The following is a 23,360-nucleotide window of genomic DNA, read 5'->3' as shown; positions in this document are numbered from 1 at the left end:
ATAAATACCGCTTCTGATTATTGATAATTGACCTTTAATTTTATTTTTTGATAACTGACTATTATTATTATTATTTTTTTTTTTTTTGGGAACGGCTAGCAACAATTATTCCATCAAATCAAGAGACGATGCTTATCCAAAAGAATCAAAGGAGAGACTTAACTCGACACATGCTTACCAACTACTACATATAAGATTAAAAAAAAAAAAAAAAAAAAACCCAAGCTGTTAAAAGAAACATCGAAGAAAGTTAAACATCTACTCCTTATCGTCGTTAGGTAGTCAAAATACTTTATATCAAAATGTTTATATCCAAACGTGGCAACGTCGTATATGATACCAAGAAATATGTCTAGGTTCCTGTAAAAAGATACATATTTTCATGAGAAGTGTAAGAAGACATAGAATTGACATGTAGATATCATGTTTTGGACTTAAACATGATGTTTTAGGTTGTTTTGGCAAGAAAAACACCAAACACAACAATTTAAGACACAATGCTATGAATTCTAAGCTTAAAACTTAAAACATTATGCCAAGAACGTTAAGTAGTGTGTTTCAAGTATTAAGCAATATCTTTTAGTTGTGTTTTGAATTTCATGCCTATAAGGCTAGTGGATGTGGTGTCGGCGGAGGGACATCGAGCCCTGTCCTGGCCCGTCCACACTGCCCCCACCTGCTTTGTCCCCGTCTCTCACATCCTCCCCTTGACGACTTCGACGGCCCTCACTCTTTTTATCTCACATACACACACACATTCATACATACATATGTATATATAAAAGGGCTCATCCCCACACCTTAGGCCCATCCCCCACACCCGCTGACGTGGACGCCTATGTGGCGGATCATCCTCATGAGAATACCCTCCTCCACACCCATTAGCTTAAACAACCCAAAATATCATAACTAAGTTCAAAACATAATGTCTACATGTCAATTCCTATGTCTTCTCACACTTCTCACGAAAAATGTCATTTTTACATGAACCTCACTCTCAAATAATATTTTATTTTGAAACCAAGTTCCTCATCATGGACATCTTCTCCACACCCAAGCTTCATGCCATAGAGGCGACGTGTTCAAAGCCAACGATTTTTGCTACATAGGACCATGTCGTGAGTTTTTATCCCACACCATATACCCTTACTAACAAAACATACTCACTCGAAAGGTCTATCTATATTGAACGTTTTGATACACTTGAGTTGAGAAAGTCAATACATGTATGCAACTATAAAGAATATCCATAAATATATAGAACATCAAATACAACAACAACAACCATACCCAGTAAATCCTACAAATAGCAAAGCTACGTCTAGGGAGGGTGAGGTGTAGACAGACCTTGCCTCTATCCCTAGGGATAAAGAGGCTGCTTCCAGAGAGACCCCCAGCTCCAAAACAAACAGTATACCAAAACATCAAGTCAAAGAATATAGAAAAATAGAACATCAAATGTAATCAACTAAGACTAAAGGGAGTGGGGCATCCTTTTGAGAGGGCGTCTTGCGACACGTGGCGCCACGTCAGATTAGAGGATTTTGAGCAAAAAAGGGGGAGTGGGGCAACTTTGCTGGGTAGGGCGTCTTGCGACACGTGGCACCCATTTAATTTTGATTTTTTTTATGTTAAAAATATAAAGTGTTATATTTTTTATAAAATTATTGATACTCATTAAATAAAATAACCAACATACAACTTATTCATTAAAAAACATACAAGAATACACATCTACTACTCATCGTCACTAACGTACTCGTTTAGGTCGAGGTCGACTACATCGTCATTATCTTCATCCTCGTTAACGAGTTCCGCCTCGTATCCTGGTTGTTTGTTGTCCCATAGGTGATTGATCAAGTCATACATAAGCATGTTGTGTGTTTCTCAATTCTTTATATCCATTATGTTCTCGATTCGTGTCTCCGATGATATTTCTTGTGTCCAATACTCCGGGAACAATGAAGGGTCATTCTCATTGTAATCTTGGCAAATGGCTTTGTATTCGTCTTCCAATATCATGTTATGCAAAATAATGCATGTGTAAATGACGTCATGCATTTTTTCCTTTGTCCAGTATCTTGCTAGATAATTGATGACGTGCCATCACTTTCGAAGAACTCCAAACGCTCGCTCGATATCTTTTCTTGCTGATTCTTGTTTTCTCTTGAAATATTTTCTTTTAAGATCAATAGGATCGGTGAACGTCTTTACGAACGTTGCGTACTCCGGATAGATACCGTCAGTTAAATAATATCCGCGTTTGTAGTAATTATCGCTCGCATAAAACGCTGAACTTGGTGCCAACCCGTTTATAATCTCTTCAAGAACCGGCAAAGACTCAAACACGTTGATGTCGTTGTGAGAACCTTGTTGACCAAAATATGCATTCCATATCCAAAGATCATAAGATGCAACCGCCTGCAATATTAACGACGGTTTGCCAATGTCGCCTCTAGTATGTGTACCACGCCAAGCGGTAGGGCATTGTTCCCACTTCCAGTGCATGCAGTCGATGCTACCGATCATACCGGGGAAACCGTGAACGTGCTCATGCACGTCGTACATCCTTTGGAGATCACTCCAAGTCGGACGTCGTAAATAAGCCGGCCCATACAACTCAATCACACCTATATAAATTTAAATATGTATACGAACATATAAAAAAATTGACGCTAAAGTTAAATATATAAAAAATTGAAAACAAAATTTAGTAAATATACCTTTACAAAAGTGTGTAAGTGAGTCTCGCGCAGTCTTGGCAGACATTCTCAGGTACTCGTCAAACGAATCAACGCTTGTGCCATATGCAAGTTGTCGGATGGCCGCATTACACTTTTGTAATGGAGTAAAGCCAAGATACCCACGAGCGTCGTACTTTTGTTTGAAATAATCATAATCTTCCTCCATGTCGTTTGTAATACGGGTAAATAGACGTTTACTCATGCGAAACCGACATCTAAATATCTTCGCGTCATATACCGGCTCCTCCCCGAAATAGTCTTGCATGAGCCGTTGTTGTCCTGCGGCACGATCCCGCATAATATGAGTTCTTTTTCTAATCGGCTGGTCATCCGTTTCATTGTCCTCGCTAGCAACTTGAACCATTAAATTGATCGTTGTCATTACCGCCTCGTTGATGGCTTCTTCAAATTCAAAAGAACTAGATGAAGTTGTATCGTCGTCGGACGAGGATGACGAAGGGACGTTGAACTCCATTTGTGGTTCCAAAAAAACAAAATGGCTGTGTTGAAAGAATGTATATACATAGGTGATTTGGTTAAAAAAAAACCAATAATTGGTCAAACTAGCCGTTGGAGGGGGGGGGGGATTCTTGAGATTTTGTGCATGCTCAACGGTCAAATATTGATTTGTGTGAGGAACTTGGCGACGAGCAGAGGATGCCCAAAGGGGGGACGCCCCATGGAACGCCGATGGGGTGCGGTGTGCGGGGCGGCCTTAGGCGGCTTGGGTAGGGAGACGCCCCACTCCCCATAGTCTAATAGATCAAGTAATCTGTCTTCAGGATTATTAGGTTATTCATCAAAGTTTGTACTCCAATATTTTTTAGTCAATTGTTTATTTAAATTATGTGAAAGAAACCATAATTCATTCGTAACCAATAAAAGTTATAAACGTCGTAATATTACTTTTTGAGTAAAGTTTCATATTCGAACACACTACAAAACTCATTCAATTTTATTCAAACCTGAAACAACATAAATGTATTGCTTTGTTACATGTCAAATTTTAAACCTCATAACTTACTCACATGAAGTTCATATGTTATATATTCTAGTGTTTTGTAATAATAAACTCTCTCCATACCAACACTACTAGAAAAGTGAGTATCTCGACATACTAGATCCCTGCTCGGTAATTTCTCTGTAAACATGGTATCACTAACGGATATACCTTTCGTTGAGTGATTTACGACGGACATGTCTAACACCGAATGCCATTTGTTTTATAGTGAAATGTTTAAACTAGACCTAAGAAAAATACGAATTTAAATGTTATTTATTTTGGTCTTCTATGTAGGGGTTTTGATATCATTGTTTTATTATCTTGATGTGGACAAATTAATTTAGGGTTTTTTAGTTAGTAATCATATGGTTTTTGACTTGTGTTAGATGCATGTTCTAAGTTTGATTTAGTATTAATTAGGTAGAATTTAGTATGGTTGACTCTATCAGCTTCTATAGATGCGTTTTAGTTTCATTCAGATTTTTCTAATGTTATAACTAGCCTAAGATCCCGCGAGCTTCGCGGGTGGCTTAACACAAACATATAATATGTACTGGCAATGAGATGAACTTTGTAATGAAAGAACTTTTCGATATAAACGTATAAAAATATGATTTTTCTCACTTAGGTAAATATGTTTTGATTCATTTTTTATAGGTATTGAGATGTTATTGTACAAATGATTTTATAGCAATTTTTAGAACCCGGATAGATTTCATTTTTTTAATTATTTTTTTATAACTTTGGTTTTTTGATATATATTTTCTTAAATAATGCATTTTTAACCAGTTTTGACCCTAACGTATATTGTGCAGAACACATATTGACATGGACCTATTTTGAGCAAAACCCGTTTTGACTGACCCGGACCTATTTTGACCTTAACATATATTGAGCAGAACACATATAATCAATAATCAATGAAATAAATCATAGTAAAGCTATTTATGATTAACACATAACTAAATCATACAAAAAGTAATTTATTCGGTACACATGCTAATTGACAAATACTCTTTGCTACAAAGTAATCACTGGTAAGATTGAGTGGTGGAGTTCTTTGCTCCCATACACATATCGGAGCTTGCAGTTTTGGTATCGTCACGCATGCAATTTATACCAAATACATATTCTCGTACCTCATTTAAGCCTTGGATTTATCTACACAAATTAAACAAACGGTTGAGATGCCTTTTATAAGCAACGATGGCACTAAAGTTGGTACTATAGATAATAGTAAAACCTATGTTATATTTCATTCATAATTACAACTTGAGTTGTCATGCATAATGATGATAATGTCATGAATAAGAATCATCACTTCCCGATCTAATAAAAGAAGAAACTAAGTTATATTCACTTTTTTTGCAGTCCACATCTTATCCAAATTGTCAGAATCACAAAAACATACAACAGGTAATCAATCACCACATACTTAGCACTTTCTCCAATCTCCACATTAGATGATGTTAAAACTCAACCGGTGCTTTCATCTTGTTGTTTAATATAAGTTAGTTGGTCTCTAACTCGTGCGTTACAGCGGGGATCCAGTGTACCGATAACAGTGTAGGTTCGGCCGACAACCTAATACAAAAAAAGCGTCAACCATATATTTCAAAACATATATGATTATAAAAATCAAAATCGCCATATGATATCAACCAAATAGAAAATATGATGGCAAAAAAGATCTACGCAACTGCAATGTATTGCACACTTCTTGCTGAAGAGATCTAAGGAGCCAAAAAACACAGATCTTGCGTTATTTCTATCATGCAATATAAATAATAGGAATATCAGACGATTACCTTTACAGAATTCACATCTTACTGACTGATGTAATTAAGCAATATTAGGCGCAGAAAATCGAATATGAAGCATTCTACACCCATTCACATCTATAAACACAAACGATGACATAAGTTGCCTATTTTGATTCCTTACATAACCGTTCGATCAACCCGTTTTTCACATCTAGTTTTTACAGCTAATAATACAAAGTGTATATGTTAACAAAAGCAATTTATACAACAGTGGTAATAGCAACATGATAAGTCTTTTACAAATAAGAAAGCAACTTAGTAAAAGAAAACCTTTTGGCCTAGATGGCAATAATGAACTAAAGTAAATACAATCCTAAACCTTATATGTTACAAACAATGCACCTTATAAAGATAATGGATTAAGAGTCTATCTTAATGTCATGAGTTCACTTAATAAACGTAACAAAACAGTTTATGTTATAAATTGTTCATTAACAAAGACACGTTTTTTGTGAGATTAAAAAAATTACCTTAGCATATAAGATCGATAGTACACTGAGTGGATGTTGACTCGGAATGATCTCCGCTAAACAACCCGCACTTCAAACTGGAAAAACAAATAACAGTCTTCGTATATCAAACCGTGAGAAGAAACTAATTAAATAGCAACCAAAAAAAACGAAGGACAAACTACCTAAACTTCTAAAAAATGTACTTTGTTTTCTTTGGTAAAATCTCATAAAAAATATTAAAACTTCAAACATTACATGGCAATGCCAAAACTTGTAAATCTCTAATCTTTTTGTAGACATTACAATAATAAAGTGTGTAGTAATTAAATGTAGAAAAGCATTACGTAAAAAACACTAAAATGCTTTTGAGATGAAAGTTAGTATATGATAACGACACCCGTACCCTTACTGACCCGAATCCTGTGCTGACCCGAGACATAATAACCCTCTATTGAGTCCACCCGTTATGACACGAACATGTAATGACCCGAAATCATTCTTACCCACCATCAAATCAGACCAAAACCCACCTGAACCTCATCGACACCTAAACCCGAATCAACCCGAAACCACTACCGACCAGAAAAAATAACCCTTTTTTCGATTCGTTATGACACAAACCCGTAATGACCCAACCTCTTTGGACCCAAAGCGAACTCTGATCGGGACCAAATCTGAACCGAATCCATCCCGACCCAAACACGTCCATAGTTATAAATATACATTGTATAACCAGTTAACCACTAAAACTTTGCATAAAAAACGCTTACCTTTGCCCAGCGCGTTGCAACTAACATATATTACCTTTGACTTTAGAAGTAAATTGCGTCACAATCATCAAACTCCAAAAGTGCATATATGTTATCGAAATTGCTCCAATAATCTAAATTCTAATTTATGCCTTATCTACTTCAAAGTTAGCCAAAAGACCCGCAAACATCACCAAAATAAATTACTAAAAGCTCAACCATAAGTACACATGTCCTAAGAATATTATTTGAATAATCTAACTTCCCATTTTCATACACTCAAAGAGTTACCTTATGTGTCAAATAATTCAAGTATTGCAATTAAATGATGAGTGGTTCTTTGCTCACAAAAAAAAAAAAAAAAAAAAAAAATCATGAAACCTTTGTAATATCTATTGCTCTAAAATAACCATACATAAATGAATAAGTTCATACAGGATGCATCTTAGTAACTCAAATCAAATTTCCATTATTTAAAGTTCAATCTCTAATCCATTAACTTTCAGTCGTTTATCAATAATGTAACCTATAAACATAACAACCAATTACTGAAAATTTAAATAATTAAACATGTTACAAATATATAAATATGTATGAGTGTGTGTATATGAGGAGTAGGGATGGGCTTAGTACCAACTTGTGCAGAAAAATCTCAGAACATGGGTACCGGTACCGAAAATACCCGGTACGGTACGGTTCTGTACCCGAAATCGCTAAATTTCAGTATCGAAAATCCAGTCGGTTCGATAAATTCGGTACCTGTTCTGAACCGAACCGAACCAGTTCCCGGTAGCATTTCCTCAGCCCTAATGAGTTATGAAAGAGTGAAATTTACCTTAATAATCTCGACATATATATCATACAATCCACTTTTTGATCTCCGTAACATCCTTATCCATCTCACTCTTCCCTTCAGCCATAATTTCTACGATGCAACTGAAATCAAAGATGATAAAAGAAATCAAGTTATCGAATCTTAAAAACAGAAAAATAAACTAAATGTACTGTTTATATATACCAATACTATTCATATCGATGCCTTGAGTTTCTAGCAAGCTACAAAGCCCATAAGGTTGCCATAACCACCAAGGCATACTCTTTTCCCTATATTTTTGAAGAGTCATGACCCATAAAGTAATGGAAAATCTCACCTAGAAAGTGGAACTCGGTAATATTAGGAACTTTGATCCAATCAGATAAATACTGCGAATACTCATCTCCAAGCTTCTGTTTGATCTTGTCAATCGATGCGTGCTTCTCAATTGCCTTGCGTACCTCGTTGATCTAAAATAAAACCATAGTATATAAGTTTTTATTGTTTTAAACTGTCAAGATAGAGTTATTTGAAATGCTGAATCTTGAATCATAGTATATAAGGTTTTATTGTTTTAAACTGTCAAGAGAGGTATTTACATTTAGAAAAAAAGCTATGTTATCTTTTCCAGCAATATAAACTTTAAACATATACTTGCATATCAAGAAAGTCAATATCATAAGCAAAACGGTTGCACAAAGCCACAAGCTTTTAAAACTTACCGAGATGCATCGTTATAGCAGTTTGAGTAGGCCCCAACACTGATCTCATCATCGAAAAGAAAAAAACCAGAATGATAAACGAAAAAAAATTCAAAAAGTACATATATAAACCATATTGGTAACTAAAAATTCAGAAGAGAAAAACATGCCTTGCCATAATCAGTTCAAAAATTCATGGAACAACGAACCTTGTTTGAAGCCGATTTAAAGACCGATCCGGTAAATGATTGAAAGACTTTATAAGAAAAGAAACTAATAAACAAAACAAAACATTCAAATTCAGTGAAGCATAATCTAAAAAGTGTAAATGTATTCATGTTCAGAATCTTACTTGTTTAAAAACGTTCAATTCAGTTCAAGCTAAGAATACAGGTTACAACGAAAATGGGTTCGAATAGATCGCCAGCACGTTTAATATTATATTTGTCCCAAGTCTCGATTATCATTAACTACCACTCGTTCTTAAATATGTATTTATGAACGGATTCATGTCTTTTAGGCTTATTTTGACCCACATGTGTATGTAATTATCATATACAATCTACAATAATTAATATAAAATAAGTAACTAAACACTAAACAGTTCGAGTGTGCGCGTCTATACACTTTAAACCACCACTCTGAAGCTTGAAAACAACAAAAATGAATACAAAATCTGGTCGGAAAACATAATAAATAAACCAAACTCACCTGAAAGACGGGTCAAGACTTAGAAGTCGCCGGAAAATACCTATGCCATCGGAAAACTCGTTTGTTCTACCAAGACCGAACACAAACATCACCAATCCTATAATTATAGAATAGTTGAGAACAACACAACAACAACAAATTCAGTCAAATTACAAAAAAAAAACAGTAAGCATCTAAATCCACATTATAACTTCAACATTCAAGCAATTGAGCAACACCCAGATAAAAACCAAAACAAAAAACACCAAATTCAATCAGAGAATATAACGTGTAAACTTGCCTGAACTGAAACTGATTCAGATCTTGTGGTAAGAACCCTAGATTGAAAAAAATCAGATATTGGGAAGCAATTGGAGTTAAAAAATGAAAATGAAAAGTGGGTATAATGTATAATAATAATGAAATCAATTACCTGTGACTTAGAATCGCTAAACCCTTCGGTGCCGCCGCCGCCGTCGTCGTTGGCTCCAGCCGAAGGAGAAGAGCCTCCGTCGTGAAAGGTTTCAACATCTTCACCTATCGAGGGTGGCCTGAGAGTCATCGATCAACACAGATCTGAAACATTCCACCTGGAATCACTGTTAAACCCTAGATCGGCAGACAGAAATCCGGTGAGTTACTTTCACGAATGTAGATGATTCTTGACATTTAGGGTTTTTTGATTTGAAATAGAAACGGATTCATAAGTTTGGCAAGACTGAATTGATTGGAGAGAGATGGTGTGAAGGTAGCGTAGCGAGAAAGGAGAATTAGAGAAAAGAAACTGCTGAAGGTGTTTGGCCAAAAGAAGAGATGCGTGAGGGATGAAGGATTTGGCGGTCAATTGAGAAAGAAAGGGTTTTATCAAAGGCCACGTGGCCAGCAATAGTTTAAGTTAATGACAAGTGGCACCAAAATGTTTTGTTTTAATATACATTATAGATGCATAATTATATTTCTATTTATGACTAACAAGTATTTAACCCCCGCGTTGCGGGTGCAGGGGTTGCAAAACCGTGCTTAGTAGTAAGTAAATGATGGCTAAAACTGAGAAAAATCGTAAACTAAAACGCGAATTTATGCTTGCACATGACGTAACACGTAAGCAAAGAGAAACTCGAACATATACCGCGAGCTGGTTAAATCGTAGAAATACTCGGATTTATAGACAGAAAACTTTAACTTAAAGACCCAAAATAAAAGGCAAACTTAAAGGGTTAAAAATGAAATATACAAACTTAAGAGATTTAGAATATAATCCACTTGAAACACAAAAATAACAGAAGTCAAAAAAAAAAAACAAAAAAAAAAACAAAAAATCAATGAACACAAACCATTCCCCTGGCTTCGCAAAATTAGAAGAAAAGTAAACAAATGGCATATTTAAACCATATAAATAAGCAACAACTTTGTGCTTAGGTAGGTTGTAACTTCAGCTTTGGGTGTTTCCCAAAAAAAAAATTACATCTACTAGGTTCTCCACCACAAAACCCTCTTTCTTCAAAAATATCATATACCCTGTGTCTCTGAGCATTCTTTCATCTTCCCTACCATAAAAAACCTTCTTTTAGAAGAAATATCACATCTGTGATGTCTTCTTCGTCTCACCCAGCACAAGTACATGCACAATCGACTTCATCACTCTCACTGAGTACAAATCCAAGATCATCGTCGACAACCCATCTCGGGCTGGCCTCCCTAATCCGACAATTATGACCGGCACCGATTCATACCAACAGTTGACACTAAGTTATGGATCCTTTTTCTCGTCGTGGTCGTCGTCCACTGCTTCCGCCCAGGTGAGTGAATTGAAACCCTAACAATCTTGTCTCATTGATTGAGAGTGAATTGTTTGATTTTTGGTTGTTTATTGTGACTGAAAGTGGTAGTGAATTTTGTGTTTTGGAAATCAAATATGTTTTTTTTTCAATAGGTTTGGTGGGATTGAAAAAGTCCCAACATGCTTGAATCGTGAACTGGCTGAAAGGAAGCATGAAATTATACCTCTTGACAGGTGACATACGGAACTTCACTAATGTGTTGTTGCGATTAAACATTTTGTAACGGGAAACTTACCTTGCTCTATTTTACTTTAAGGGTTATTTTTTTGTCTCTGTGTATCGGCTTTGATAGGCATGGGAGAATTAACATGCCTGATGCATTCTTTATCCGACAATCATGTAAGTTTTGATAAATTAAGGGTTTTTGTTATTCAGTACCAAATGTCCGATGAATTGAGTTTGTTTGAAGCATGTTTTATTGTAATGTTCGTGGTTTTGGATTGGTTGAGTACGGTTTGGGGTGTTGTTTGGATCGTATTTTGTAGGGAAACAATGTACATGCTCTTGGGGATTCAGCCGACCCATGGGGGTAAGGACAGGTTATGTTTTAAATAACTATTTTATGCTCAAAATGTTGATGTTAGTTAAGATGAATCCTTTCGCAAACAAAAAAGAGGTGTTCTAATTGTAAATTGTATTTCTAAAAAGAAAAATGGCATCATAATTGCAGGTGCTTTTTTTAGGGAATCGAAATTAGTGAAAGAAGGAATTGGAATTATTTCCACTAGAAAATTATGAGGTCTTTGGTTTATATATTGTTCAAGGAATTTGGTGAAAGCATTAAGGAGTTTATTAATGAAGAAATTGGTGATGGCATGTAAGATGCCATGGTAATACTTCCTTTACTTACCTTCGTTGTTTATTGAAACTGACTAAAATTTTGTTTTTGTTCTTTAAAATGCCAGCTATACTTTTTTCCCTGCTTTGTGGACAAAGTAAAAGGTCTAGACTGGGGGTCATGTACATGGTGAAAATCTAATCCTAACTAGCAAGAGTTTGCAGAAGTCAAGATCCATGTATAGTTTCGTCGATTGCCTGTGTTGTTCATAGTTTCATAACGGCATTAATACTACACTTGTCTAAGACGCGTTTGTAGATCTCAAACAAATCACTCATTTATGTTTCTTCACATTACCAGATGCTACTGCCCCTCTTTTTTCAACTAAAATTAACACCAAAACTTTGTCAAGAACTCTTTTTCAAGGTACCTTTTCCTTCAATTAATTTGTCACCACTGGAAAACAACATATATCTACTTGATTATTCAAGGGTCATGTTGTGACCACTTACTCTTTGAAGCTTTGTTCATTACTTTGGAGTACAAAGTGATTATATGTGATATATTTGACTAATGTATTTTTAAAAGAAATGGTAGTCCTGATAGTTATAAATTGGATGCTTGATAAATTATTGTTAGTTATGGGCCCTTGAAGTCAATTTTTTTTGGAATTGAAGTCAAGAATTAAGTATTGTAGGATTCATAGCACATTGCAGCGTGTCCTGTTTGCATTTTCAGCCAACCTGCCACCAAAAATGAATGTTAATTACTCTTAAGTAGATCTGGCAAAACAGGTTTGGGTCAAATGGTTCGATTAAATAAAACAGGTTTGGGTCAAATGGTTCGATTAAATGAACATATATTAGTTCAAGTAAAAAAATAAATTTTATGTGTTTCCCACGACGAAGTTAAAATGTTTGTTTGATGTCATACGTTATAACACGTGTTAGCAACGTTTCTGGCTTCGTAGCCCGCGCCGCAACGCGCGCGGGTGTAATTTCTAGTTTGTATAGAATTTTCAAATGAGAGTTTCTCTTAGCCCCATAGTTAAGAAGCTACTTCAATTGTATTTATAATTAATAATAGAGTTAATTGCTCGGGTGGTCCCTGTGGTTTCACGTTTTTTCACATTTAGTCCCCACCTTTTGAAAATAGCATGTATGCTCCCTATGGTTTGTTATTTTGTTACTCGGATAGTCCCCCAACATTTACTCTGGGGACTATCCGAGTAACAAAATGACAAACCATAGGAAGCATACATGTTATTTCCAAACTTACTGACATCTACCCAGGGACTATCCGAGTAACAAAATGACAAACCATAGGGAGCATACCTACTATTTTCAAAAGGTGGGGACTAAACATGAAAAAACTTGAAACCACAGGGACCATCCGAGCAATTAACTCTTAATAATAATAATAATAATAATAATAATAATAATAATAATAATAATAATATATAACACCTTATAGTACTATTAATGTTATAATGTATAATTATATTTCTATTTATAACTAACTAATAATAGTATATAACACCTTGTAGTACTATTATTGTATAGTTATGTTTGAATTTTTATAGGAAAGACTAATTTTAACAATGACAAATATCGTCATGTGCACATCATATGTAACACGTAATAATATTATTAAAAAAAGTTTTGAAAGTGTAAGGCTACTCGGTATGGTAGCGTCCTCCACCCCGGCGCCGCCACGTCACCACCGTCCTCCCACGCCCCCCCCCCCCGCGTCCCCCTCCGTCCCGTCCTCCCCGTTGGAGTTGTGCTGTTTGCGACGGACCAAAACATGTGGGCCCCCCTTCGTGACGCCCGTCCTCCCACGCCGCCCCCCTCGGTCTTGCTCCGACGACGTCTTCTTCTCCGGCAGCATACCGAGCAGCCTAACATTATATAAAGAGTTAAATGCCATTTTAGTTTCTATTGGTTATTTTGTCAGTTTAGTCCATAAGTTTTATTTTTTGCCTGTCGGTCTGAAAGTGTTTCATTGTTGCCATTTTAGTCCACTGAGTTAACTTCATCCATTTTTTCTGTTAACGAGAAGGGCACTTCGGTCATTTTATATGGCCGAATTGCCCATCTACTTATCAGAATTACATATAAAATGACCGAATTGCCATTCTCGTTAACAGAAAAAAATGGATAAAGTTAACTCAGTGGACTAAAATGGCAGTGAAACCTTTTTGGACTCATAGACGAAAAATGAAACCTTTGGACGAAACTGCTAAAATGGACCAAACTGTAAGATTAAATATATTATGTTTAATATTTAATCTATAGCCATCTTAATCATTTACATTATAGAGATCAAAATATATTAGAACCTATTATTTAATTAGTTGGTAATTGTTGATGGACCATATTACCCTTAGTAACTAATTAGGTTTCCTCCTGGGTGCTTATATAAGGAGAGTTATGTGGAGGTTTAGGGGTTACTCAGTTACACAATTCACACACCCCATTAGCCATAACATCATCACGAAACCTCCTCTCCATAACCGATACCCTTTTCGGTTTCTAAGTCCCCATCATCAGTCCGCACCCTAAGGAGGAACCAGATCAAGATGACAGGCATGTCGAACTCTCTCACAGGATTCTCCTCTGCACTATCTGCTGTGACAGGTATGATTTATTTGTTTTCCTTCATGCACAAACAGAACTGAACCAACATGTGGTATCAGAGCATATGTTGATTAGTCAGTTCTGTTTTGTATCCATAAATCTGGAATAAAACTGGAAAACAGGATTTGAAAAACCATAAGAAAAGATTTTCGGTTTTATCATCCTCAACGTTCATCTCGGATCTGTTAAACAAACCACGGATCATATATTGATTCGTTACAAGTGTTCCGAAATCATCAGTTTAAGAAACATGTTTAAATGTGTAATTAAATTCCAGATTTCGGATGAATATTTAAGTATTTTTATGATTAGGGTTCATCATGTTCATGAGAAAATTCGAAGATTTCTATTATGTTTTGGAATGATTTAGGATTAATGGGTGTTTTTTCCATGTTTGATCTAATTTTATCTTTTAATTTTATTCGAAACTGTTATTAGATAAACAGTTATTATTTTTCGAAATATGTTGATAAAATTAGATCACTTTAAAACAGGAAATAATATCCCATAATCCCTTAGATTTCGAATTTTCGGTTATGATATCACAATTAACACCTGTTAACGAGGTTGCTACTCGAGACCATGAGGTTGCTACTCGCAATCATGAGGTTGCTACTCGCAACCATGAGGTTGCTACTCGCAACCATAACGTCATCACTCGCAACCATGAGGTTGCTACTCGCAACCATTACGTCATCACTCGAGACCATGAGGTTGCTACTCGCAACCATAACGTGATTAGTCGAGACCGTAGTTGCGACTCGCAACCATAACGTGATTAGTCGAGACCGTAGTTGCGACTCGCAACCATAACGTGATTAGTCGAGACCGTAGTTGCGACTCGCAACCATAACGTCATTAGTCGAGATCGTGGTTGCGACTTGCAATCTCATTATTTTAAGCTGTTTAAATGTGAACTAAAGAAATGGTTTTGTAATTTACTTAGTTCGATCCGCGCTAACGGGTAGTTTGCTATTAAATAAATGGTTTTGTAATTTACTTAGTTAATTAATCAGAATCAGATAATGTAATGTTTTACAAAACCAGAAATAACTTAACTTGAATGAGCTTTTGATATATCATTTCTGGCCAAAGCTGACTTGATACATCTACTTATCATTCAAGTATTACGAAAGCTATGCTAAGTGTGCATCATAAGCATGAATGTTTTAATATCTGGCCAAAGCTGATTTAATTCTTTCATAGATGGCATACTTAGCAAGTGCATAACTAAAGTGATTGTTTCAATTTCTGGCCAAAGCTGATTTGTTACAACCACTTTGCACATATGCTTAAATGATTACACTTCTGGCCAAAGCTGTTTTGTTTTCGTTTAAGTAGAATTTTTAGTTAAGTCTATTATTTTGATGTTAGTAATAGACATTATCACAGCTTCATTATGTAAAATGGTCATTATTTTGCCTGCCTTAGTTTAACGTGCCCATAGATCACATTAGTTTTTCTTCCTTAGTATCATAACTTGCTCATCTTATTTCCACTATCAGCACCCAACTGCGGGATTCCACCTTTGACTGGTGATAACTTTGCTGCATGGAAGGATGCTCTCATGCTTACTCTCGGATTGCTTGATTTTGATTATGCTCTAAGAGAGAAAAAGCCAGCGGACCTTACCACTCAAAGTACTGCTGCTGAGCAGTTAACTCATGAAAAGTGGACTAGGTGTAACCGCATGTCTCTCATGTTTATGAAGCAATCCATAAGCAATGCAATCAGGGGAGCTATTCCTGATTCTGAAGATGCTAAAACCTACTTGGAACATGTGGAGGCTCAGTTCAAAGGGACGTCTAAGGCGCACGCTAGTACTCTTATTCTCAAGCTGGTGACAACTAAGTATGATGGGAGGAGCGGCATTCGCGAGCACATCATGATGATGAATGACATGGCCAATAAGCTGAAGGGGCTGGAAATGGAAATCAGTGATGGTTTCCTTGTTCATTTCATCATTACTTCGCTTCCTTCTTCTTTTGAAGCATTCAAGATCAACTACAACACTCAGAAGGAAAAATGGACGATGAGTGAGCTGGTCGCTATGTGCGTACAGGAGGAGGAGCGTATGAGGATGGATCGCCATACTGATGTTGCCAATTTCACTACCTCAAATCCTAAGAAAAGGAAGCACAATTATCAGAGGAAGGATGCTTCTAAAGTCCATAAGTCTAATCCTAACCCTAATACAAGTGCACCTTCCAGCTCTAAGAACTCCTTAGGCAGTATCCGCTGCAAGTTCTGTAAAAAGACAGGACACATGCAGAAGGAATGCCCTGACTTTAAGGAGTGGCTGGCTAAGAAAGGTAACGATTATTTTATGATACTTGAGTCCTATAATTTAAGTGTTCCTGCTAATTCTTGGTGGTTTGATTCTGGTTCTATGGTTCATGTTACCAATTCTACTCAGGGATTCCTTTCAATCCGGAAGCTGGAAAGAAACCAAAGAACGCTTAAGGTTGGGGATGATCGAGAATTAGAAGTGAAGGCCATTGGAACATTACAATTAGTTATGAAAACTGGTTTATGTATTAAACTTTATGATACCTTATATGTTCCTGAGGTAACTCGGAACCTTGTATCAGGACCAAAGTTAGACATGGACGGTTTTATTGTTTCCCATGGTCATCGCAAACTCTCTATCCATTATGATTCTGTTCTTTATGGTACTGGTGTTCTGGATGGAGGTCTTTATAGATTAGAACTAGATGATGGCTTTTCCAAATCTTTGTTGTCATATAACATTAATGAATCACTCACAAAGATGGAAGAGAAACGAGACTTAGAGACTTCATCCATGTTGTGGCATCAGCGTTTAGGCCACATTTCAAAAGAGCGATTAAATCGTCTCGTAAAGGATGAAGTCTTACCTCCTCTCGATTTCTATGATTTTGGAACATGTGTCAAATGTCTTAAAGGTAAAATGACATTAGCGAATAAGAAAGGTGCCACTAGGAGTTCTAATTTATTAGAACTCATTCACACTGACATTAGTGGTCCCTACCAAATCGCTGGCATAACAGGACATACTTCATTTATCACTTTTATTGATGATTATTCTCGTTACATGTACTTGTATCTTATTAAGGAGAAATCTGAATCTCTAACAACTTTTAAAGATTATAAGGCTGAAGTTGAAAAGCAATTAGATCGTCAGATTAAAGTTGTGAGATCAGATAGAGGCGGTGAGTATTATGGAAGACATACTGATGTGGGTCAAGCTCCTGGTCCATTTTATGAGTTTTGTAAGGGCCAGGGGATTGTGAACCAATACACCATGCCTGGTACACCTCAGCAGAACGGTGTCGCTGAAAGAAGAAACCGTACCCTTATGAACATGGTGCGCAGTATGTTAGCCAACACTAACTTACCATTATTCCTCTGGACTGAAGCGTTAAAAGCAGCTGTTCATATACTCAATAGAGTTCCTTCTAAGTCTGTCCCTAAAACTCCTTATGAACTTTGGACAGGAAGGAAACCGAGTCTTAAATATATGAAAGTATGGGGCTGCATTGCTGAAGCAAAACTTTACAATCCTTTCCTAAGGAAACTTGACCCTAAGACAGTCACCTGTTTCTTTATCGGGTATCCTGAGAACTCTAAGGGTTATCGTTTCTATTGTCCTTCCCATGTCACCCGTATTGTTGAAACCAAGTGTGCCGCGTTCCTGGAGGATTTCAAGGTCAGTGGGAGCAGTACCAACCCTTACGAAGAATTGCAAGAAGTACAAGACGCGGGGGGGAGAGACTCGTCGCTTACCATTACTCCGATTACTCCTCTTGTACCCAATGCAATTATTACACCTGAAGCTACTGCACCAACTCCAAATTCACCTCTACAATCAGAACCCATTATACCTCATGACGAAGGCACATCAAACGCTCAAAACCAAGACAACGCTGAACCCGATAATCCACTCAGGAGGTCATCCAGGCAAAGAAGGCCTCCTAATTGGGATGATTATGTTACCTACCTGACTGAAATGGATCCCGGAAAGCTCAATGATCCTATCTCTTACAATGAAGCCATTAGCAGTGATCAGTCTTCCGAATGGAATAAAGCAATGATTGATGAGCTTGAATCCATGAAGAAAAATGACGTTTGGGATTTGGTAGAATTACCCAACGGAGTCAAACCCGTAGGATGCAAATGGGTGTTCAAAACAAAACTGGATCCGAATGGAAACGTTGAACGCTACAAAGCAAGATTGGTCGCAAAGGGCTACACTCAGAAAGAGGGAATTGATTATCAAGAGACGTTTTCACCTGTCTCTCGTAAAGATTCATTAAGGATCGTCATGGCCCTAGTAGCTCATTTCGACTTAGAGCTGCATCAGATGGACGTTAAAACTGCTTTCCTTAACGGAGACTTGGACGAAGATGTTTACATGAAGCAACCTGAAGGCTTTGAGCCTGAAGGTCAGGAACATCTAGTCTGTAAGCTGAAGAAATCCATTTACGGGTTAAAACAAGCATCACGTCAGTGGTACCTCAAGTTTGATGAAGTCATGAAGAAGCAAGGTTTTATGAAGAATCAAGTGGATCAATGCACCTACCTCAAGATGAGTGGGAGCAACTTTACTATACTTGTCCTTTACGTTGACGACATTCTATTGGCAAGTAATAGTTTAGACATGTTGCATGAGTCGAAGCGGTTACTCTCGCATAACTTCGACATGAAGGATCTCGGAGATGCATCTTACGTCATTGGCATCGAAATTCACCGAGATAGAAACAAAGGGATCTTAGGATTGTCCCAAAGGGCCTACATAGATCGTGTCCTTACACGATATAACATGCAACAGTGCAAACCCTCCATCGCTCCAGTAGTTAAGGGAGATGTTTTCGGTTCGTTTCAGTGTCCGACAACAGAGGTTGAGAAGGAGCAAATGAGCCAGATACCTTATGCATCAGTAGTCGGGAGCTTGATGTATGCTCAAGTCTGTACTCGTCCAGATATCGCTTATATTGCTGGAATGCTAGGCCGTTATCAGACTAATCCTGGCCTAGATCACTGGAAAGCAGCTAAGAAGGTACTTCGATATCTGCAAGGGACGAAAGACTATAAGCTGACTTATAGAAGAAGTGATCATTTAGAAGTGGTGGGCTATTCTGATTCTGACTTTGCCAAATGCAAAGATGACAAGAAATCCACTTCGGGCTATATCTTTATGTTAGCAGGCGGCCCTATCTCTTGGAAGAGTCATAAACAACAGTTGACCACAACTTCCACAATGATGGCAGAGTACATTGCTGTCTATAACGCAACCTGTCATGGAATGTTGATTAGAAACCTGGTCACTGGACTCAAAATCGTTAATTCCATTTCTAGACCATTGAAGCTTTACTGTGATAATTCAGCTGCCGTTAGTTTCTCGAACAGTAACAGTTCGACTGGAGCTGGTTTATATCTCGATACGAAATATCTATTTGTACGTGAACGTGTTGAGGAAAATAATCTTTGTATCGAGTATATTAGTACTAAGGATATGCTTGCGGATCCGATGACTAAAGGTCTCCCTCCTAAGGTTTACGAAGAACATGTTCGGAATATGGGATTATGTAAAGACCTTATTTGAGCATATTGTACTAGCTTATGTTTTATGTTTAATGAAATTTCCTCAAGTTTGATTTTGTATGTCTGTTAGAATATGTTCAACCGGTATAATGGCATATAGACAAATAAAAGTTACAAATCAAACAAAGGGCTTACGCGTATTTTGATCATGACGATTAGGTTTTAAATTAAGGCTATAGTATGATTAATGGGGGTCCTGAGTCGCATAATGATTCAACGGCTGTATTTTTCTGCTATAGTACTTGTTTAAGGCTAAAATGAGTGTTAACTCCTGATCAGGCTTATCTAATACTCATAGTAAATGATTACTCGGCTAAGTGGGAGAATGTAAGATTAAATATATTATGTTTAATATTTAATCTATAGCCATCTTAATCATTTACATTATAGAGATCAAAATATATTAGAACCTATTATTTAATTAGTTGGTAATTGTTGATGGACCATATTACCCTTAGTAACTAATTAGGTTTCCTCCTGGGTGCTTATATAAGGAGAGTTATGTGGAGGTTTAGGGGTTACTCAGTTACACAATTCACACACCCCATTAGCCATAACATCATCACGAAACCTCCTCTCCATAACCGATACCTTTTTCGGTTTCTAAGTCCCCATCATCAGTCAGCACCCTAAGGAGGAACCAGATCAAGATGACAGGCATGTCGAACTCTCTCACAGGATTCTCCTCTGCACTATCTGCTGTGACAGGTATGATTTATTTGTTTTCCTTCATGCACAAACAGAACTGAACCAACACAAACCACAGAGACTAAAATGACATTTAAAACGACCTATTTGTCGTCATCGAAACCACCGCAACCACCTCCATTGTTGTTGCCACACACCACCACCATCAACGCTTTAATAATCGACAAGGGTCTTTCTCTTAAAATTGTTCTACAAGACTACAACTCTAATGATTGATTAACTAGTGGGTTATCAAACCGCGCTGGTTCAAAACGTAGATAAAAATAAACAAAGTACAAAAACCATGTTGCGACCGTATTTTTGAAAGTCACGAAAAAGTTATGTCGTTGTATTGAAAGCCTTCGAACAAAATTAGACGTTGATATAAAAAAGTTACGTCGTTCTACAAAAACATGGCGATAGGTCATTACAATGGACCTGTTTAAACGTTGATATAAAACATGTTTCTGGTGTTTTTAGAGATAAGCGTTGAACAGTTTAAAAAACCGAATGGCTTAAAAAAACTTTAAAACAACTGGTTGGCCTAAAACAAACTTACGAAAATTCATATTAAAACGTAGGTATATATAACTGGCGTTCAATTATATATTAAGACATTTTTTCTCACATATATTTCAACATACCAACATATTAATATTGATGTACTAATATTATTTTTTCAATGGGTTACTCATATTAGAAAGAGTTAAATGCCATTTTAGTTCATGTGGTTTAGGTCATTTTGTCAGTTTAGTCTAAAGGTTTTATTTTTCGTCTGCGAGTCCAAAAAGCTTTCACCGTTGCCATTTTAGTCCACTGGGTTAACTTTATCATTTTTTTCTGTTAACGAGAAGGGCAATTCGGTCATTTTATATGGCCGAATTGTCCTTCTAATTAACAGATTTACATATATAATGACCGAATTACCCTTCTCGTTAACAAAAAAATGGATGAAGTTAACTCAGTGGACAAAAATGGCAACGGTAAAACCTTTTTAGACCCACATACAAAAAATGAAATTTTTGTACCAAACTAGCAAAATGACCCAAACCACATGAATAACAGCTAACTCTATTATAAATTACATATTTTAACTCTGTTGGTATTTTTTATGAGAGCTACGTTGCATTATATACCATTTTCTCAAAAGGGGAAAAAAATACTATCATGTCAATTAGAATTGTCGGTGCTTTGTGAAAAATTGAAAAAAAAAAAGAGTAAACTTTCGTTTTGCTCTCTGTGGTTTGGTCATTTTAACGGTTTTGCTCCAATAGTTTAAAAATAGCCATTTTCTCCCTGATTTTTCTAACTTATCTTCATTTTGCTCCCAGCCTCTAAGTCTATCAGGGAGGAAACTGACGACAAACTCGAAAGATTAGGGAGCAAATTGGCGACAAACTCGAAAGATCAGGGAGGATGTTAAAAGTGTCTTTAAGATTGTCATTCATGTTGTAACATGATCTTATGTGATCAATGGGTATTGTTTCTTATATAGTGTATGGATGATGGGTTGATAAAGATGTTCAAACATATGAATGAAGGGGGGATGTTGAAAGATGAGAAGTAATTCTCATTCATATGTTCGCGATATATTGGGCCAGTTATCTGGGCTTGTTACGGCTTGTTACATTGTTTCATTGTTTCATAGTGGGCCTCCTGTTATGATAGTGGGCCTATACGGTCTTGTTTGTTATATTTTGTTACAACAGTTTTATGGTGCAGCTGAGAAGTCTAAGGGGTTCCTTGTAAATATTGAAGGGCTTTTATGTAAGTTCATTGGCTGGAGATATAAAAGGGCTGTGATGTGTTCTAGGGTTTCATTATTGTCTTCCCCAAAATTTGATCGTGCTCTCGTGTGCAATATGATCAAATGTATTAGCCAGGCTGCATAAGACAATCTTCTTTAAGATTATTTGAAGCTGTTGGATTATTCATAGTTGCTGTACATCAGTGTTTCTTCACGTCGTTCAGGAGATTAGTTCCTTCTTCCCTGTTCTTTGTTTGTATCCTTTGTTTTTTTGGTTTCTGTTGATAGATCTTTGATAAGTCTGATGATCGGTTGTGATCATCGTTTCTACACATCTGATTGTTTGTATCAGATGAGTATTGTTCTGTATTTTGTTAACAGATCTTACCATTTGTAAGATCTAGGGTTTGGGGGTGTTTTTTGGTTTGGGTTAAATAATAAAGTTTTACGTCACGTTTTTGTCGCTCCTCTTGTGTTTTGTGTTATTTTCACTATTTGTATAGATTGTTCATGCCATTTTGACATGGTATCAGAGCCAAGGCTCCGATCTATGGTTGATACTGGTTCTGGTGTTCTTCCGCTGTAATTGTTGATTGTTTTTTTGTTTGTAGATCTGAATCCCTAACTTGCTTATTCTCGTAATTCTTGACAGTTGATTGTTTTTTTGTTTGTAGATCTGAATCCCTAACTTGCTTATTCTCGTAATTCTTGACATTTTTTTGTGTTCATTGAGAGCTCTCGTGTGAGCTTATTCTTGTTGTGATTACGGCAGTTTATTATGTTGATAGTCTGCAACTAGAGTTGTGAGTGGTTCATGTAAACTACGATTCTGATCTCTCTTGGAGTTATAAGCACTCTCTGTAAGATTTTTCCATTTATTTCCTGTTGTTGAAATAGTTGATGCCGGGGTAATGAGGACCGGTCTATTTGTGGTCTTCTTGTCATTTTTTTGGTTTTTAGGTTTTATAGGAGTAGTCGTGGCTCCTGAGTAAAGGCTTGTCCAGGCACCATAGAGTGACGAACCTGGAATCTGGTCCCTGACTCAGTTTCGCCTTAGGTTTGTTTGGTCTGTCTGTCTGTTAGCTTGTGTTTTCCTGCTTATATTGTGT

The 23,360-nt window shown here is 36.6% G+C and overlaps 2 protein-coding genes and 1 long non-coding RNA gene across 14 annotated transcripts; 1 reads left to right on the top strand and 2 right to left on the bottom strand.

Moving 5' to 3' along the window:
• Positions 1–2,106: 2,106 nt before the first annotated feature.
• On the bottom strand, positions 2,107–3,219 carry LOC110888783. Its single transcript, XM_022136291.1, has 2 exons — positions 2,724–3,219; positions 2,107–2,630 (listed from the first exon to the last, which is right to left on the bottom strand). Exons 1-2 carry the CDS (start codon positions 3,217–3,219, stop codon positions 2,107–2,109), a joined length of 1,020 nt encoding a protein of 339 aa, XP_021991983.1.
• A 1,435-nt stretch (positions 3,220–4,654) lies between these two features.
• LOC110891092 lies at positions 4,655–9,093 on the bottom strand. Of its 6 annotated transcripts, XR_004872960.1 has the most exons (6): positions 8,998–9,093; positions 8,496–8,559; positions 8,308–8,346; positions 7,923–8,055; positions 6,041–7,707; positions 4,678–5,331 (listed from the first exon to the last, which is right to left on the bottom strand). It is a non-coding gene; the product is annotated as an uncharacterized LOC110891092 (long non-coding RNA). The 6 variants fall into 6 exon arrangements; XR_004872962.1 differs by having other exon boundaries at positions 4,655–4,908; positions 5,183–5,331; positions 8,308–9,093; XR_004872959.1 differs by having other exon boundaries at positions 8,496–9,093.
• Positions 9,094–10,426: 1,333 nt separating this feature from the next.
• LOC110887331 lies at positions 10,427–11,921 on the top strand. 7 transcript variants are annotated; one of them, XM_022135036.2, is made up of 6 exons: positions 10,427–10,775; positions 10,910–10,990; positions 11,110–11,156; positions 11,303–11,356; positions 11,488–11,634; positions 11,723–11,921. In XM_022135036.2, exons 1-5 carry the CDS (start codon positions 10,729–10,731, stop codon positions 11,553–11,555), a joined length of 297 nt encoding a protein of 98 aa, XP_021990728.1. In that variant the 5' UTR covers positions 10,427–10,728; the 3' UTR covers positions 11,556–11,634; positions 11,723–11,921. The 7 variants fall into 7 exon arrangements, with proteins under 7 accessions (XP_021990728.1, XP_021990724.1, XP_021990729.1 ...); XM_022135032.2 differs by having other exon boundaries at positions 11,257–11,346; XM_022135037.2 differs by having other exon boundaries at positions 11,074–11,156; positions 11,303–11,346.
• The last annotated feature ends 11,439 nt before the right edge of the window (positions 11,922–23,360 follow it).

Source organism: Helianthus annuus, chromosome 11 (assembly GCF_002127325.2).
Source record: "Helianthus annuus cultivar XRQ/B chromosome 11, HanXRQr2.0-SUNRISE, whole genome shotgun sequence".
NCBI classification, from domain to species: Eukaryota; Viridiplantae; Streptophyta; class Magnoliopsida; order Asterales; family Asteraceae; genus Helianthus; species Helianthus annuus.
This window is presented reverse-complemented; position numbering and strand designations above follow the sequence as displayed.